The sequence below is a fragment of the Leuciscus leuciscus genome, assembly GCF_965113295.1.
Source record: "Leuciscus leuciscus genome assembly, chromosome: 2".
Lineage (NCBI taxonomy): Eukaryota > Metazoa > Chordata > Actinopteri > Cypriniformes > Leuciscidae > Leuciscus > Leuciscus leuciscus.
In genome coordinates this window covers 49,712,818-49,732,792 of record NC_138726.1, presented here as the reverse complement: position 1 = coordinate 49,732,792, position 19,975 = coordinate 49,712,818, and the positions used below count along the sequence as shown (strand labels likewise).

At 35.7% G+C, this 19,975-nt stretch overlaps 1 protein-coding gene across 1 annotated transcript in view; it reads right to left on the bottom strand.

The window, feature by feature from the left end:
- The window catches only part of zdhhc13 (zDHHC palmitoyltransferase 13), a 21,966-nt gene extending 1,991 nt beyond the window's left edge, over positions 1-19,975 (bottom strand). The window contains exons 1-16 of the mRNA XM_082157828.1: positions 19,841-19,975; positions 18,956-19,167; positions 17,559-17,681; positions 14,421-14,498; positions 14,037-14,181; positions 13,864-13,928; positions 9,149-9,311; positions 8,760-8,885; positions 7,142-7,275; positions 5,525-5,635; positions 4,989-5,103; positions 4,582-4,644; positions 4,209-4,302; positions 4,025-4,108; positions 3,052-3,209; positions 1,423-1,520 (exon numbers count right to left, since the gene is read on the bottom strand). Coding sequence (XP_082013954.1) covers positions 1,423-1,520; positions 3,052-3,209; positions 4,025-4,108; positions 4,209-4,302; positions 4,582-4,644; positions 4,989-5,103; positions 5,525-5,635; positions 7,142-7,275; positions 8,760-8,885; positions 9,149-9,311; positions 13,864-13,928; positions 14,037-14,181; positions 14,421-14,498; positions 17,559-17,681; positions 18,956-19,167; positions 19,841-19,864 — 1,793 coding nt within the window. The 5' untranslated portion in view covers positions 19,865-19,975. The remainder of the gene's footprint in view (positions 1-1,422; positions 1,521-3,051; positions 3,210-4,024; positions 4,109-4,208; positions 4,303-4,581; positions 4,645-4,988; positions 5,104-5,524; positions 5,636-7,141; positions 7,276-8,759; positions 8,886-9,148; positions 9,312-13,863; positions 13,929-14,036; positions 14,182-14,420; positions 14,499-17,558; positions 17,682-18,955; positions 19,168-19,840) is intronic.

The window sequence follows — 19,975 nt, the reverse complement described above, 5'->3', positions numbered from 1 at the left end:
ATTGCAAGATATAAACTCATAATTTAAGTATTTGCACATTTTTATCTCACATTTCGGATTTTTATAACTCGCAATTTTTTGTTAAAAATCTCACAATTCCAAGGGAAAAAGTCAGAATTGTGAGTTATAAATTCAAAATAAAGTCAGAATTGTGAAATGTAAACTTGCATTTGTGAGACAAAGTAACTGTACGTTCACACCGCCGCCGACTTGAGCTTCCAAAGTTACCGGAAGTCATTCATTTTCAATGGAAGCTGGCTTCTCTCAGCTGCAAGGAGCGTCAAATCCATCGGCGTCGCGTTTTGGGCGTTTTGAGCGTCAACCAGAAAGTTGAAAGTATCTCAACTTTATGGTAATGAGCTATGACGCGGTTCAGCGGCAAGCAGCGGCAAACGCCAGCAACCAATCGGAATATAGACGTCCTTCGCGCTGGCTGATTCCGGAGAAACATACGATGTAAACTTTCGTTCCTACCAAAACATTAGTTCCGAGAAAATGGAGGAGAAACTGATAATCGTTGTTGCTGGGTTTCCTATCATTTATGATATGACGTTATTTTCATATAGGGACCAGTTACAAAAGAGAGAGAGCCCCGGCCGCGCGCGCGCACTCACCTTCACCGTCTTCAAACAATATGTCTTGCTCTCTCTCCCTCGCGCATATTAATCAAAATATTTTTTTTCCCGACCAAATCGGTTATAAAAATGCTGTCATTATAAAAGGTTCCTAGTATCAATGTATTGCTTGTTTTTTTTCTGTTTACATTTCATGGTGTGACACAGACTTCAGAGCGGCCAAAGCGTCAACAAGCTTCCCCGTACTTTTTTGACAAGCATCCTTGACTGGGCGGCCAGAGCTTCTTTGCAGCTCAAGTCGGCGGCGGTGTGAACGTACAGTAAGAATTGCGAGATATAAACTTGTAATTGCAAGGAAACAAGTCAAGTAATTGCGACTTTTTATCTGCTTTGATAATTCGCAATTCCGAGGAAAAAAAAAAGACAGATTTGCCAGTTATAACATATTGCGAGATATAAACTGGCAAAAGCAAGTTATAAAGTCCAAATTGTGAGGTATAAACTCACAATCACAAGGAAAATACAAAATTGAGAAAAAAAGTCAACTACGTTCGTTAATTGCAAAATTTAAACTAAGTTGCTTTCTAACTTAAATTCCAAGTTTATATTTAACAATTGTGAGGGAAAAGTCAGAAAAAAAATCTCGCAATTCAAATTTATTTTCTCGGAATTGTGAAAAACTCACAATTGGAAGTTCTAAAGTTCGAATTGCAAAATATAAACTTGCAATTCAGAGGGAAAAAAAAAAGTCAGAGTTGTGAGAAAAAAAAAGTCAATACTACCTCATTATTCCAAGGCGGAAACAAGCTTCTATTTATGAGCCATAAACTAGTTAAACTATGCTTACTTGAATGGGTTTTGTCTGAGAGAAGAGGCTTGAGGGAGTTTTCTCTGCCTGTGTGTCAGGTTAGCTCTCTCGACCGTCGTCAGTCCAAGGAACGCAACCTGTGAGGAAAAACAAAGCAAAGTATAAAGAGTTGGACAGGATGTATGTATCATAGGACAATTAACACTTGACACTATTGACCAGTATTAACTCGCAAGTCAGGGCATGAGAACAGGTTCCTAATGCCTCTGCAGGGGGAACCTCTTTACACTATGCTAATCATGTGAGAACAACTTGAGAAATTCAGTCTTCTGCTGAAACACTACAGACATATGAGGAAATCATTAGTTACACCTTTTAAAAGACTTACACACCATTATTTGTTCATTTTAATTAATTATACTATTTATTTATTTTTTATTATTGTTATTAATGTGTTATTTTAGTATCATTTATATACTATTATAATATTTATTCATATTTTGAATTTCATTTTAGCAATTTTGTTATGTGCATTTTTTTTTCTAGCTTTATCTTTATTTCAGTTTCAGTAATTTTGTACTTCAGCTTAACTTATTTATTTCAGTTATTTTATTTAGTTAGTATTTAATTTTATTTCGGCTTTATTTTAATTATCGAAAAAGATTTTTAATAGTTTCAGTTAACAATAACAACACAGGTATTAGTAATGGAAATATAACTTCATTAATAAGACCGCTAAGCAATGTTTACTCTCTACAAAAATGTAACAGCAGCTTTGAACAAAGAGCCACAAAATACCATAGCTATGTTTCCATCCAAAGTAGTGAATTTAACTTATGGGCAAAATTGCAATATTGCACAAATCATTTTGTTTCCATCCCATGTGTTCAAGAGAACAAAATCATCAACTGGAACAAAATATCTAATAAAAATGGGAGTTGCAGCAATAGGGGAAGAAACTGTGGCTCTTTTTTCCAAGATCATAAATGACTTGCGTCTCAGAGCGCGCAGACGAAACACAATAAACACTGTCATGTTATGTAGAGTTCGGATGCTGGTGTAGAGACAGTTCTGAGAGGGAATTAAACCAAATCATTCTGATGACAGACTTTGGCTCAGGCATTTCAAAATGATCAAACCAACGCTTGAGATGCTGTGCGATGCGATTGGTCCACTGGTTATCCAATCACATCCTCTTTTGAAGTAAAGTCACATGAGATTTTTGGTACTCCTTGAGGGATTTATGCGTTTCCAATGTAGTTTATTCACATGTCTTCCTATCAAACGCCTAAACATGCGATATCCCAAAATGCCCATAAAAATAGGTGGATGGAAACACAGCTAATGATAAATATGTTTTTTTATTTTTTATTATCAGTATTGGTCTGAGGTCAATATTAGACTGATATATAATATACGTGCATAATTTAAATATCAAACAATTAATTTATTCCAGGTTGTAAAAGTATTAACAGTTTCTATTATATTTTATTCTATGAAGATGCCTGATTTCACATGATGTAAAATACTAGGCAACAAAAAAAAGAAAGAAATGCAATTGTATCAGACATCAGCTATGGCACAAAAATAATGTCTGTTCTCTCTGGTCCTTATATCCTCACTCCTATCCGGCCAGTAGTGTTGATATGTATCTTCATCATCACTGACCTGGTAGAGCTGTAACAGCAGCAGGATGGAGGCCCAGCATGTGTGGAAGAAAGCGAAGCAGAAGATGTAAAGCACCCAGGGAGAGCATCCCATCAGAGCGGTCACCGCCCCCCACACACCCTCCTCCGTGTAGTGCAGCGGGCAGTGATTCGACCAGTCTACACACAGAGAAACACATTATTATCATCCTCCTCTAGAGAATAATGTGACCGTGGATATTGGTGAAAAGTTAACGCCATGAATGGCTCATTACACTAACACTGGTCCGCAAATCACCCTGTATGGAAACTTATGATGCAATCTAGATGAATTTGAAGATGCATGAAATGTGTTTTTACAGTATCTTTGTAGTTTATTTGATTTTAAAGCAGTAAAGAATATTTAAAACTGCATAAACTTTAAAACTTTGTTGCGACTTGGTTTTAATAAATAACGCAATTACTAATATCAGTAAGATTTAAAAAAAAAAATGTAATACTTTTATTCAACAAGGACAAAGTTACTGCAAATATATTTGTATTTTCATGATTTTTTTTTATTTCAAATAAAAGCTGTTTTTTTTTTACTTTCTATCATCTAAGAATCCTGAAAAACAAAATGTATCACTGTTTCCACAAAAATATTAAGCAGCACAACAATATTAACTAGAAATATTTTCAATATTGATAACATAATACATGTTTCTTGAGCAGCAAATCATCATATTAGAATGTTTCTGAAGGATCATGTGACACTGAAGACTGGAGTAATGATGCTGAAAATTCAGCTTTGCATCACAGGAATAAATTACATTTTAAAATGATTAAAATACAAAACAAGTTATTTTAAATTGTAATAACATTTCACAACATTACCGTTTTACTGAATCAAATAAATGTAGTTTTTGTCAGCGGCACAATCTGTCAAAACTCATACTGACCACAAACTTCAGAACGGTAGCTTACTGTACATTTGAATTGAAGTGGTGACTTACACTTAATACTGCCGTAGAACGTCCAAATGCAGAGGAAGTTCAGAGCCACCAGGAAAAGCACAAAGAACGGGTGATTTCTGGCGCCTGTGGAACAAGTTAGCATGAATAATACATAATGAGAGAGAAAAAAAATGAAAGAGAAAGACATTATGTGTCATTAAACATCTTAGTTTGTGCATGTTACCTATGCAGCCATTGATCCAAATGGAGTGGTGGTCCTGTTTAGCAACACAGGCATTGCAGTAAAAGCAGTGATTGGCTCTCATTGGCTTCCTCATCTGTAAAAACAAGGTTTTTAAATAACCTGGCATCAGACTTTGTAGAATGTTAACAATGTGTGTTTGTGTCAGGAGAATATATCACAATATTACAGTAAAAATGTGTCAGTTTTTAAACCATGACCTGACGGTTAGTGCACATGCCATGACTCATTCAGTCTTAATACTTTAAGTAGGTAACACAAGTGTGAATTTATCTTGTTTCATTTCCCAATCTGGTTTTCTTCTCATCATTACCTGTCCTTTATATATTATAAATTAATAGACATAATAACTTACCATGCATGAAGTACAAAATATCCTGGGATCCAGACAGCCCGCTTCTGCCAGAACCACAATATTCTAGAGAGACAAGACACATGAGACTAGAAACCTAAATGAATCATTAGGCTAACATGTATATTATTTGTGTTATGAAATCAAATGAGGAGGCAATGTCCTCATAGTTTCAAACGTAAATTTATGTCCCAGTTACACTTAATGTGTAAACAAGAGGTGGGATTTATCGCACGAACCCATCATATCCAACGCCCCTATATATATATATTGTACGTCTGTGTAATAAGAACTACCTAAAATGACAGAACCATTTTTGGAAAAAAATTATTTGATATGTTTTTACGTGCTCACGGCTCACGTCCCATCAGAGTGTGGCAACACACCAGCCAATCGCAGCCAGTCCTTACCTTCTTCTTCTCCTCCTCGGTTGCCTTGACGATCCCAGGGTCTGTCCTGCAGGACCGGAGGTAGTAGTACAGTAAGGCTGTGATGTTGACTGTGAACAGTATCTGGACTGTAGCGCTGGGGTCATGTGATGCACGTTAAGGCCTTTACGAGATATCGCTTGAATTTCCCTCAAACAATGAATTTGTCATTCTCACATTTAGATTGGTTCGTAAAGCATTTAGGCCTATCAATGAGAGAATAGCAGAAATCCCATTCTTCTGTGAAATTCAAAACAAAATTTAAATGAAAGTCTAAATATCATTTTATTTGTTTGTATGTTAATATAATCTATCTTTTGATTATTTATTTTAATCTTAATTAGTCTTATTTTTTCATTATTATTTATATTATATATATTTTGACCCCCTACCATTTTAGCCATTTACAAGTGTTTGTTTGTTTGTGTGTGTGTGTGTGTGTGTGTGTGTGTGTGTGTGTGTGTGTGTGTGTGTGTGTGTGTGTGTGTGTGTGTGTGTGTGTGTTGTATGTGTATTATTCAAGGATATCAGGTAGAAACCACAAGCCCCATGTGACCACCATCCAGAAGATAGAAGCCATAAGACTGGCCGAGGGAATCAAAGACCGTACCGCCACAGTCGCCAGCTGCCTACAGACACAAACAGGACAGCATTGATAGGACATTTGTAAGAGTCGAAACAACAGCTCAACTTTTTTTTTTTTTTTTTCTGAACATTCTGTTCTGACCTCTAACTGTCTCTGTAACATTTACAGGAATAGTTCACCCAAAAATGAAAATTCTGTCATCATTTACTCACCCTCAAGTTGTTCCAAACCTGTATGAATTTCTTTCTTCTACTGAAACCAAAAGAAGATATTTTGAAGAATATCGGTCACCAGACAGTTGACGGCAGCCATTTACTTCCATAGTATTTTTTTTTCCCATACTATGGAAGTCAATAGCATTGACGGTTTGGTTACCAACATTCTTTAAAATATCTTCCTTTGCGTTCAGCAGAAGAAAGAAACTCATACGTGTTTGGAACAACTTGAGGCCGAGTAAATGATGACAGAATTTAAATGTTTGGGTGAACTATCCCTTCAAGTAGCACTCTCAGGCTAAACAGCGCCCTCGTGAGGAACTAAATATTATTGCACACTCATACTTGACCAGTTCACATATTATTTGCATTTGCTTAAATTCCTTCTCTCCTTTCAGAACATGCCATTTTATATATTAATATTGTATTTTTGGACGTACATCAGAGTAAAACGACTTCTCAAACATGAAAATGGCACAAAACATGTAGGGCGGGACATGATTTAGTCCATCAGGAATTGATTGGATGGTTGTGGTTTGCTATTGGTCGATGTCATGCGAGTGACAAGTTGTCCCGCCCTCGCGCCAGTAAGAGAAGAGATGTTGTTGATCTTTACATGTATATATAGGCGACCTTGAGTGTCCAGAAAGGCGCCAAATAAATCAAATGTATTATTATTATTATTTATAAAAATGCTGCACTATTTCATAATTGTCCATTTTGCTTTAATGTTTACTTTAATCATCTGTTTCAATCTGTTCTTTCATCTGAATCCTTAAAATAAATTTGCTTAATTATCTGATGTATGTGCAATGGCATCGCAAATTATATAAACAGATTTAATAAGACAAATAACAAAAAATTGCATTTATTATTAATACTGACATTTGCATAATAATATTTAATAATCAATACAATTTAAATACATTTGAATAAAATCTCAATTTAATACTAAACCAGTTGTTATGGAATTCTGGGTAGCTGCTTATTAAATTACTCTTTAATTTGTCTGTTGTTGTTTTTGTTCTGTTTTGACCTGCTTTGCCATCGAGGCAATAATAACAAAATTAAACAACAAAGACCATTCACATCTTTTCTTTTCTGCCAAAAACATGCATTTGATTTTAAACTATCAATTGATTTTAAACTATCAATATGGTGTACATAGTTTTAGTGAACAAAATGTTAGAGAATATGTTATATGAGCAATTTGTATTTAGTCACTTTAGACATACAATCAGTCACATCATATCCAACGCAAATGCATTTGTTGTGAAAATGGTAAATATTGCTATATGAAAAATGAATGAATAAAGGCAGTGTGTTTGTTGCACCTTGAAGTGAGGTTGATCACAGCCATGATGCAAGCCAGCAGAACACCCTTCAGTAACCAGGACTCACTCTTCATGTCTAATATGGCACCGATGGCTCCGACCGCAACAACACTGAACACAGACTGTAGACACACCTGAGACAGACAAGCACACACACACACACACACACACACACACTCTGAATAATGAACTCTTTTCAACAGCAATGAAAAATCAGGGTTACAGCAGAGGAATGTGGGTCAGAGAATAAGTGGAATGTTATTTTCTTGTTTAATAAAAACCTAAAAATGGAGAATTCTCCAGGGCCAAACACACATTATGAGAGAAATTGGCTGCTTTTGTTTCTGGAAGCTTAATTCAAGGTTAAATACAGCCCTGGGATTTCAAATAATCGCCTCGCGTCTTCCTTAATAAGGTTAGTGAGAAGTGTGTGTGTGTGTGTGTGTGTGGGAGTGTGTGTGTGTGTTTGCCTGTAACAAATACAACCACTAAAACTGGCATCCACATGCAATGAAACACACTTTTCTTTTCTTTTTTTTACTATTAAACTTCATGCTTTACATATTCTTAAGAAAATGTTATTTACTATTATGACTATGAATTATTATTATGATTATTTATATTTATACATTTATTCATATTTTTAACATTCATTAGCTTTTTGAAACAATATCTAAATAAACATTACACTTTTAATTTAATAAAAACATTGATGTTTTTGTTAATAATAATAATAATAATAATAATAATAGTGTAGACACATTTTATAGATACAAATTTTACTATTATGACTATGAATTATTATTATGATTATTTATATTTATACATTTATTCATATTTTTAACATTCATTAGCTTTTTGAAACAATATCTAAATAAACATTACACTTTTAATTTAATAAAAACATATTGATGTTTTTGTTAATAATAATAATAAATCATAATAATCATAATAATAATAATAATAATAATGTGTAGACACATTTTATAGATACAAATTTTACCAAACAATTCAGTAATAATAATAGTTATTTTTAATTAGAGGTCATATCCACAATAACATAGCATCCACATCATATTCAATAATAATAATAATAATAATAAATACAATATTCTAATCGATGAATTTTACTGTAATTTTTGCATATTACTAATTTTACTGTGAATTTTAAAATTAAAATAATAATAATTAATATTATTATATTATATTATATTAAATTAATATAATTAGGATCATATCCATATAATTTAACATTCACATCATATCCAATAATAATAATAATAATAATGAGTATATTAAAATAGACAATTTTACCATTTATTTTTATTAATTTTTTATTTTATCTAATAAATTCAGAGTTCTATCTATAGCACAAATGCTTAATACTACGTTAAAATTAGAGGTTTGTTCAAATCCAAAATACATAAATAATCTGAATATTACTCCAGATTTTAGAGCATCAAATCTACATCACGAAGTGAAACCTGATTTCAAAATATTTTAAACAATAAAGGGGTTTAAACTTGGCACGTGTGTGTGTGTGTGTGTGTGTGTGTGTGTGTGTGTGTGTGTGTGTGTGTGTGTGTGTGTGTGTGTGTGTGTGTGAGCATGCGGTTACCTTGTATCTATTGAGCAGTTTAAAACATGTGGAGTTGGCTTTGATTCGCTCCGCCTTCGTCGCACTGAGCGTGTGAATGAGCAGAGGGCTGTGCACCTGGTGCGCCAGGTCAATGGGAGTGTGACCCTGAAAATAACACAACCACATCAGCAACACAAGCTAATGCTCAACTTACAAACTGAACGGCCAGGTGAGTGAAGAGCACTCTTCTGGTTTAAACAGCATCATAGCAGCTTTGGATTAAGTGATGGACATGTAATAACTAAAAATAACACATTTAAGATGTATGTGGAACGAATGCAAGTACTTTCACATAGGAATAACTGTTAAACAGAGCGTTACTGTCAGACTGGAAAGAAAGGTGCTGCAATATGTGTGTGGACACTTACATTGGTATTCTCCAGGTCCACGCTGGCTCCAGCCTCCAGCAGGATGTGGGCCGCATCCACATTGCCGGCCAGTACAGCACAGTGTAGAGGTGAGTTTCTGTTCACTTTATCCACCGCGTTCACTGAAGCGTTGCACTTTATCAGGAAGTTTGTGGGTTCAGGTCTGTGTTTCAGCAAACCACAGCAACAAAGGTGTGAGAGAAGAGAGAAACACCAGCACAGGAAAGAGATTAACTACAGCCTACATCAAGACACACATTGTCAGCCAGGTCACATCTGATATACTCTATGATAGACGTTTTGAGTGAAGGTTCGAAAATTAACACTAGCTAAGTGCCAAATGTCAGAAAAAGATAAAAAGATGACTATAAAACATGAAAATACAAAGAAAATTTAAATTTTGTGAAATATTATGACATATAATACTGACATTATTAAACTGTTTTCTATTTCAATATATATTTTAAAATGTAATTCATTCCTGTGATCAAAGCTGAATTTTCAGCATCATTACGCCAGTCTTCAGTGTCACATGATCCTTCAGAAATCATTCTAATATGCTGATTTAGTGCTCAAGAAACATTTCTGATTATTATCAATGTTGAAACCATTTCGGAAACCGTAACACACCTATCAAAGATTCTTTGATAAAAAGTAGGGCTGCACGATTAATCGCAATTTACATGTAATTGCACTTAAAGTCGACATGAAATCAAAATTAACCCTTTTTAATTTGTTAGCACATATTACTAGTCTTGTGGTGAACAATTAATCTGAGTTAATACACACAAAAAAATAGTTTGCCGTGGTAATCTTTAATCGAAATCTGAAAAGTTACTTCCGGTCTGGAATGGCGTTCCTTCTCTGATGATGTAGGCTTGACGGCTTGGGTTGGGAAACGCTTAACCACTCCCCTCAAACCGTTAGTCTGCTATAGAGACAGAGCGCAACGCGTCATAATCTGAAGACCACGCCCACCAAGGGGGAAAACAAACTAACTGTCTCCATTGACTTTGCATTGCGAGAGGCTGCCTCCTTGTCATTTCTTGCTTCTAACAAAAGACAGAATAATGCCTAAAAGCTGCTGTGTGACAAGGTGTACAGCAAACAAGCTAAGAAACCCAGAAATAAGTTTTCATAAGCTGTCGACCCCAAATAACGAGCGTTTGAGGACATAAAAGTGGATACAGGCTGGAACGAATGGGTAAATTGTGGGATCCTGACACTCAGTATGCACTAAAATACACTACGTGTGCAGTAAGTTAAACATTTGGTCACTGGTGAGTCAAATATCCAAATGTCAGTTTTATATATTATATTTCTGTAAGATAAACTATCCTGTGTTGCCGATTACGGTCTCCTCCAGCGGGCGTACGTTAGTTCTCATAGTAATGAGACACGTGACACTCTGTCTCAACTGCCTGTATCCACTTTTATGTCCTAAACTAGTGTTGTCAAAAGACCCGGTACTTCGGTACCAAGTCGGTACTAATTTTTTTTTAACGTCACGGTACCAGGTTTTCTCAAACCCGGTACTTGATGCGCGTGCATGCCCGAAGCGCGTGCAGTTGCGTCCTCTTCATAAAAGCGCTGATGGCGATCGGCGGTGCTGCTGCTGCTGATGTGGTGCTGATGTTTTTGCGCGTGCAGATATGTTATTTCAAATGGCGCGCGGCAAGCGCGCTCTTAATAGAAGCGGCGCGCTCACTTTTCCATGTGCTTTCATGGATGCATAGCAACGACAGACAGGGAGTACAAACGCTTGTGCGAACTGCGCTCTCCATGACGACGAGGAAGTGTGACATAGGCCTATTAATTGATTTCTAGCCCTTGCATTAGCTTTACAACTAGATATATTTATGGAGATGAGAAATAAAAAGCCGTCATTAATATCAGTCCGTCAGAAAAGCAGTTCTAGTCTTATTCTTGGCTGGATAACTCTTAGCAGGTTTAAAAAGCCCTTTTAAAGTTAAATATGAGTACAGTTTTGGATTAAATAAAAGTATAGTCAAGTCAAATAAAACATATTTTATCTCCTGTATAGTTTGGTAATGCTACAATAAGATACCTTTCATTAACATCACTTAATGTGTTATCTAACATAACACATTGAGTGAACAATATATTTTTACAACATTAATTAATGTTTGTGAATGTTATTTAATACAAAACACTTGATTGGTCATGTTTGTTCACTTCATTCATTGTGCATTAAATAATGTAAACAGAAATAATGTTAACTTTAGATTTAAAAAATGTATTTTTAAATTAACCCCTAAAGGAGAATAATTGCGACAGTATATAACTATTGTTTTTTTTGTTAGGTCATTTTATCTAATGTTATCTAACAAATGGAATCTTATTGTAAAGTGTTTTTAATACTACAGTTTCCATCTTTGTGATATACACTTTAATATAATTATGTACATTTAATCTAAATTAAGCTTTGGTACCGAAATTGGTACCGAGAACCGTGGATTTTCACTGGTATCGGTACCGAATACTGAAATTTTGGTACCGTGACAACACTATCCTAAACACTCGTTTTTTGAGGTCGAGAGCTAATAAAAACGTATTTCTGTTTTTTTTAGCTTGTTTGCTGTACACCTTGTCACACAGCAGCTTTTAGGCATTTGTCTGTCTTTTGTTAGAAGCAAGAAATGACAAGGAGGCAGCCTCTCGCAATGCAAAGTCAATGGAGACGGTTTGATTGTTTTCCCCCTGGGTGTGGGCGTGGCCTAAATACGTCTCTATGAGCAGAGATGGAGAGGAGGAGCGCTAAAGTGAAACCCTGCCCTCTATTCAATATTCCGTTTCACTTGGAAATACGTCACAACACTGGAGAAAAGTCGATTGCAACTTCCGGTTCACGCGGACTTTAAATCGATTTGGCTTATCGCGATTATATTTGTTATGCGCAGCTTGTCAGATATGTACGGCTCTGTAAACACTGCTCCATCTGAAAGCACTGCGAGTTTGAGTCAGTTATAACGTGCATTTGAAAAAGCAACATCTTTCCAAACACGAGAATCATTTATGAACCTCTTGTCCAACAAAAGACAACATTTAATAACATGCTTTTACTCCAAACTCACTTCATAACGACAGTTGAGCATCCTTCTGTGAGATGATGTGCCTTCTTACCACTGATCTATATAATGACGGTATTATATCTATATAATAATAGTATTTTTTGTATTTATTTGTCATGTATTTATAAGTCATGTTTAAATCAAAGCGTTTCAATCTTCTGTTTATTCAGCTACAGCGATAGGGATTTCCTGGAATGATGCGCATTATTGTACTTCTGCGGCGGCGCATATTTATCGTGTTTGCGTGAGAGCGCCCTCTGGCGTTCAGATGGAGCAGTATTTACTACCGATCAGCCGCACTCCACTGACAAGCTGCGCATAAGATAATCGCAGCCTTTGCCAAATCGTGTGCAATTTTATTGCGATTAATCGTGCAGCCCTTATAAAAAGTTACAACAAATATATATACACTAAAATAAAAAATTTCGATAAAAGATTTTATAATCAAATTGTGATATTACATGATAACAATGTTCGCCAAATGAAATAACTGACTTTTAGAATTGACTATGTTACTGTGCTAAAGCCAAAGTAGGGCTGGGCGATATGGTCCAAAAAAAATATCACGATAATTTTTTTATATCAGTCGATATCGATAATTATCACGATAAATGTCAAATCTTTATTTCTTTCAAGTTTAAAGGCAGATTTTTGCTCCTAAGTGATAGTTTTGTAGAAACCAGAGCGTTAACTGTGGTTTTAAACTACTCTTTATTGTCAGAACATATCATGACAAACACTTGCCGAACAGGAGAACATTTCACACATCTGAGGTGGAACATTCAAACATTTGTCATTTTTCCTTAACAAAATAAATATCTTTATTGGACAATTAATTTTAGTTTCTGCATGTGCTAATTTTTATTTGGTAAAATGTAATATTCTGACTGTTTGAGTTTTATTAAAATTAAAACATTGGTCATCCAGTATCATGCATTTAGATCATGATAACCACAGATAAAGCCAGGCATAGCCTACAGCACCTCACTATCATGGCAAAATGCAACTTTATGGTTTCTATGGTATTTGTATGAAAAACAGAAGCCTAAATACATTATTAAATACTGTAATTATATTCCATTAGTCCTTTAATACATTGTCTACAAATACAATTCAATATGTATATCCCACATTTCATGGTGCAGTTAATATTACTAGGCTAACGTTACAGTAAATCCATGGTAAATTATGGGAATTTGTAGACGGAAAAGCCTTCTGACTGTATCGTTGCGCACAGTGTTTCTCCTGTTTGTCAGCGCTGTTTCATCTGCCTTTAAACTGGTTTAAATCACTGAGACATTTGTGTTCTTCGCTGAATTCAAGCGCTTCTCACTGGATCTCGTGACCGAGACCGATCAGAGTAAAGGCATCTGCTCTAGTGAGCTCGCGCTGCTGTTTGGACTTTGAGCCGAGCGGATAAATGGTCCGTGTGGCGCGCGGTTCAAATGAGTTTCGTTCCGCTTTTGGCGCATAAACATTATCGAACATTTATCGAACTCTTGATATCATTTTATCAAGAAAAATTATAACGCGATAATTATCGTTATCGTTTTATCGCCCAGCCCTAAGCCAAAGGAAATATTATAATATAATACAGGAAAACATTGACTTTGGTCGTCTTACCCAATGATTTTTTGTGCCCCCAACATCAGTGGGGTTTGTCCATTTATGTCCGGTGTATCCACTTCCTGCAACAACACAGGAACAAGAAGTGTATTCAACAGCATTACTCAGTATTCAAACCCTTTATCGTCATTTAAAATGTCACTGTGTGTGTGTGTGTGTGTGTGTCACACCTGTCCTTTGGCCATGAGGTAGGCAGCAATGGGCATATGCTGGAAGAGCACAGCCAGATGGAGACTGCGATACCCTTCACCATCTGCTAATGATGGATCAGCTCCATAACGCATCAGCTGAATGACCATTGACAAATGACCCTGCCTGTTCAGAGGTGACAAAGAACACCATCGGGAGATATAAAACACTGTCAAGTGGAAGCAAATGCAGCAAGAATAAAAAATTTTCAAAGCAATTTTTGCAATGACATTTAACCAACTGGAATTTTAGTGACTTGTATGATGTATGAATGCGGATGTCAGCTCTTCTATCATTACATTAAATAGCACATTATGGTGTGTCATTACAAAATGATCTCTATTTCAGCTGGGAATGTATCTCACCGTATGGCCCAGTGGAGTGGTGTAGAATTCAGGTCACCGCCTAGCTGGTCTATGACAGCACCTTTAGATATGTAGTATCTATGAAATACAGCAGAACATATGCATACAAATAAGAACAGGTTTAATAAACTCCAGTGTTATAACATTTAAAAGTAGGGATGCACTGATATTAACGTTTTGGCTGGAACGATAAACAATAATTCTACATTTGAAAGCCAATAACAGATATATTGGCTGATAAATCTAAATACAATCAATATTTTTGAGAGCCTGATTACAAAAACCAAAAGACTCACCATTAAAAGCCCCAAGCACACAATTATAATGTTGCACTTCATCGATTTGTTCTTTTTGAAGTGATTTTAATCATATTTCAAGCAATACAAAACTATCACGGTGAACGGTGCGCATCTGAAGGAAATAATCCATTATTTATCTGCTTCAAGATATCGGACAAATTTACTCATAGGGCCAATAATGGTAACATTAAAAATGAAAGTATTTTGGCCTATACCTATATGATAGCCAATATATTGTACATCCCTATTTTAAAGTGATCTATAACCTTGAACTAGAGCTGGACGATTAATCGTTAAAGGATCACAATCTCAATTAAAACAGCCACGCAATCTTATTCCTAAATGACAATGATTCATCTATGTCTATTAAACCTTTGAGAAGAACGATCACACTGCAACCTTCAAATCTGCATTAGTGCGGTCGCTGACTCAGAGAGAGCAGTTATCATGTATAGGTGTCAAACAGCTTCACATACAGCCTTTTTAACCACAAACATTCAAATTATCACAGAAATACTTGGATAAATGTTTTATAGTTCAGAAGATATTAACGCTAATGTCTACACAATCTATCAAAACAGAGTAAAACACTTTGAAAGTAACTTGCGCTTCAAATAAAGATTGTTTATCTAAATTGTAGGTGGCGACAAGTGACTTAAATTTTATTTGCCATTGAATCATTCATTCAAGAGATTCGTAAAAAAAAAAAACGCAGATTCATTCAGTAATGAAACAAGTCATTGAATAATTCACTCAAACCGATAAAACTAAATCGAATTAATTAAATACCGGTACCTTTAAAATGGACTGCAGCAATTCAATTATAGTCAGAACCTATAGTAAATCACGTTATTTTGTTTAGTTGTCTATTCAACATCGTGGGAGAATAGCGATCTCTAGTTCAAATTAGGGCTGTGCGATATAGCTAAAAAAATTATCACGATATAATGATTCATATCATTCGGTATCGATAATTATTGAATTTTTTTTAGAACCTTTTTTTTTTAAAGACAAGTAGAAAAGTTTGAATTTAAACCACTGTTTTTTATTTTATTTATCCACATTGAGGCAAACAACTAATTAGTTTAGTTTTAGCAGTCAAAAAAAAATTAAAATAAAAATAAATCTTCTTTATGTCTTATATTAAGATAAAAAAGTAAGTGTTAAAGAAACTCTTGAACTTAAAATGTTATAAAATGTGTGCAAAGTGCAATGTAAAAGTGTAAACGTAGAAGAATCAAGGCAAACTTTGAGGTAGATCAACATCTGTAATAAGTAGGGGTGTAACGGTTCACAAAATTCACGGTCCCTTACGACACAGTGGTGTCACGGTTAGGTACATTTTGAGATACAGCAAAAAGAAAGAAATGCCAAAGAAATTTCCTTGATTTAAAAAAAATAGATTATTAAAAAGAAAAGTTATTTTTAAATAAGTCTGAGTTTTCCCTACATCTTGAAACATTTACTTTTATAAATGGGGGTAATATATTTGAAGGATGAACAAATGTGTTTTGGTCATCACATTAAAAATAACATTTAAATATGATAATATTTGAGTTTTGAAGTGCTGGGAAAAGCTGTGTGATGTACTTGAAAGCATTTTACTATTCCTGCCAAACATGGTTACTGTGAGTGTTACTACAGTACATTAAATCCATATACAATGAATGTTGCTGATCTATGGACTTAAATATAACTAGTTCATTCATGACACAATGTTTCTCCTGGTTTCCACGTCAGCGCAGTTTGATCCGTTAATAACAGGAGAAATTTGAATGTTTCTCACTCGATCTCACGCTGATGTTATTACTTCAGTGGCGAATTCAAATGCTTTCTTTACTGGATCTCTTAGCGCGGTGTAGTAACAGTGTCGCTTGATCAAGATCGGCTCGCGCCAGAGAATGTCTAATAGGAAGAGAATTGGCACTCTCTGCTTACTTCCGGTTTCTGGACTGGCTGCAGTAACACGTCTCTGTCCATGCGGGGGCGCTCGCAGGCGAGTGCAGAATGAATGGAGGTCTATGACGCTAAACCATCAAAATCCACTTTTCTCAGGATATAATTTTTTGTCTAGTAATTTGAATGTTGTATTCGAAAGGAGATGCAAAGAAATTACACATTGCTGGGTGTTAGATTTTTTAGAGTCACTTATTTGGTTTAAAAAGTCTTTTAAAATGTCAATGACGTCAGAATGCTGACGTCATTAGCAGAATGCTAGCGTGTTATGGGCAACAACAACTCAACCTGTAAGAAATCGAAAAGAAATAAGTACTCGTTCATTCAATTTTCGACCTATAACCCATGTTGAACTTGCAAAACCTACAATAAAATCTGAGATTTCTCAACGGCAATCGGGTGAAAGAGACAAATTTAGCCGTCTAGCCCCATAGACTCCCATTCAGTCTGCACTCGCCCGCGATCACCTCCAGTGGAATTCTAATGGAACTGCAACCAAGATCGATACAATGGGGCTAATAGGAAGTGCCAAGGCTCTCCGTAGACGGGCTCTGTTCGCGCTGCACTGACATTGATGGTCCAAACTGATAAACGGTCCGTGGAGCACAAAATAATAACGCAGTTTCGTTCCGCTTGCCATTTGATGTCGGGCGACGTTGTGGTGGTCGCGCGTGCATTTGAATGAAAATATTGAGCGCTATATCGAACATTTTTTATATCGTTACCGACAATGGTGTACCGTCGATAAATACCGATACCGTTTTATCGCCCAGCCCTAGTTCAAATTGTGATCAATTTATCCAGAATCATGCAGTTCTACCTTGAACCTTAAACTAAATCAACTTATAACTCCATGAAAAAGGCATGAAACAACAAATCTTACTTGACAATATCTGCCCGATTGTTGATGGCAGCCCAATGGAGCAGCGTCACATTCTCTTTGTCAGGCTGCCTGACGTCATAACCAGCCTCTATAAGTTCTTTACACCTCTCAAGAGCACCAAACCTGCAATTTAAAACAAACAATGGAAAAATTTTGTTTATTTTTGCATCATGTGTATACACACGTACACATCAGGTTCTCTGCCTGAACAAGTGGTAAAACAGATATGCATCCTCTAATGGAAATGAAGTATTTGAGCAGTGTGAAGCATGCAGGTGAGACAACAAATATGGACGCCAGATAGAAACCCAGATATTACAAAAGCACAGCCTGCATTTCTACTCTATAATATCACTCCTGTTTCGTCTGCTTATCTACAAAGGGAGGATTAATGAATCTTTCTACTCACTACTGAACAGCTATACCTCAAGAGTATGATCTAAAACATATGCATCGTGTTTACTGGATGCTTGAAATGCCACTAAAATGTTTAAGCACTTGTCAGTTAAGCACAATTTAACACCAATAACTATTATTGTAAATAAAAAACAAAATCATGTAAAACTGTGAATCCCCGTCTGTTAATATTAACATACACCACCATTCAAAACCTCAGGGTCAGTAAGATTTTTCACAAAAATATATACAGATATTTGTAATATTTTTTTTAATTTTTTTTATCTATTGAAAGTCTAGGCAATCAAAAATTTCTTCTGAAGAGATCACTTTATATAATAAAGCTTTTTTCAGATATAAACGTTTATGAATTAGCATTACAATTATCTCACAAATATTTGCTAACTTAATGTATTTGTTTTTACAATGGGGTAATTATGATGCAATAGCTTACAGCACAAGGAAGCTCACCAAATAGGCATTGTGACATTACTGACCATGTATTTGACCATTAATAAGCCAAGAAAAAGAGCTACTTTTGGCACTTGTATGTCAGAGGCGGGTTTATTATGTGCGCGCTGCAGAATTATGTGCAGTCCCGTGCCAAAATTCAGACCCAGTCACATCATCACTATTTAACCGGAGTGAATGAGAGGAGGCGGATGTGTGTCAACTCACTGTCGGAGAGGAGAGCAAGAAAGCGCAGCTGGTATCAGTGTATCAATTCGATACTGCAGAAAGGAGTGTTGGAATCGTTTCAGATATTTCAGTATCGATACATATCGAAATATCGATATTTTGACAAGACTATCCTGACTTGAACATAATTTTTTTTTAAATTCATGCTTTAATTCACAGAATTGCACAAATACTTTGAGTCCACAGCTGTGCCCAAAATTCTCCAGGGTATCTTAATAACATCACCAGCTGTTAAGTATTCCCAGTGATGCGAAAGTGTAATCCCATTAATGTTTATTGCATTTCAAGGGAATAAGTCTTACTGTGTTGCTTTGACGATATCCCAGGAACTGCTGTCCTCAGGGTGCGAGAACTTCCTCGGCTGCTGCGTGGAATCAAGAGGTCCCGGGCCCTGGAAGCTGCCGGGCATGAAACCACCAAAGCCAGGACCTCCATGACCTCCATGGCCGTGGCTGTGGGAGTGGCCACCGCCGTGTCCATGGCAACTGTCACCCATGTGACCATGGGAGTGGCACTGTAAAACAAAACATTAACACAACAAAACACAATTGAATAATTGACAGAAAGGGCAAACTTATTTTTATTATTGATACTAATAGTAGTAGTTGTTATTGAAACAAGTGCATGACAAGGCTGGTCATGTGATAACAACATGGCAGCGCCCATGAGGGAGAGACCCTCTCAATGCAAAATAAATCAGATATTTTCTAGAAGACTGAATAGGTCTGGAGTCTTTATGTCAAGTATGTATCATTTTAATAATATTTAATTATTTTCTTTATATGTAAAACTTTTTAAATTAGCAAAAAATATTAAGTGCACATTTAAATAACAGACAGCAATTTTGTTCAATTCAGCATTTTGTTATTGTTAGAAAAACAACTTGACTTGGAATCTGACGATCTAACCTTCCAATGAGCTATAAAACAAACCCTGCAAAACCAAATGTTCAATATGTAGCCCATATGTATGGTCAATAATAGATTATTAAAGGCAATGATCATGGCACGGTTTGTTTTACAGGTCAAATATAATCATGTAACGTTATATTATTCAATGCGCCTTGAATCGATCAGCACAAACACACAGGTGATCAGTTAGCAGAAGATGCTAAGTTAGCTTAACCGTTCTTATAGATCCATCTAAAAACGTAACAAAAAAAATCATAGAAACATTTTCTCTCTTACTCCATCTCCTTCTGACCAATCCATCACTTCTGTGCGAGGTTATACGTGATTTAACATGAAGAAATTACTGAAATCGGGCGTGCGTTCAACGCATCTTCCACTTCCTCGATACGAGTGACAAATCCTGCGCTCTGA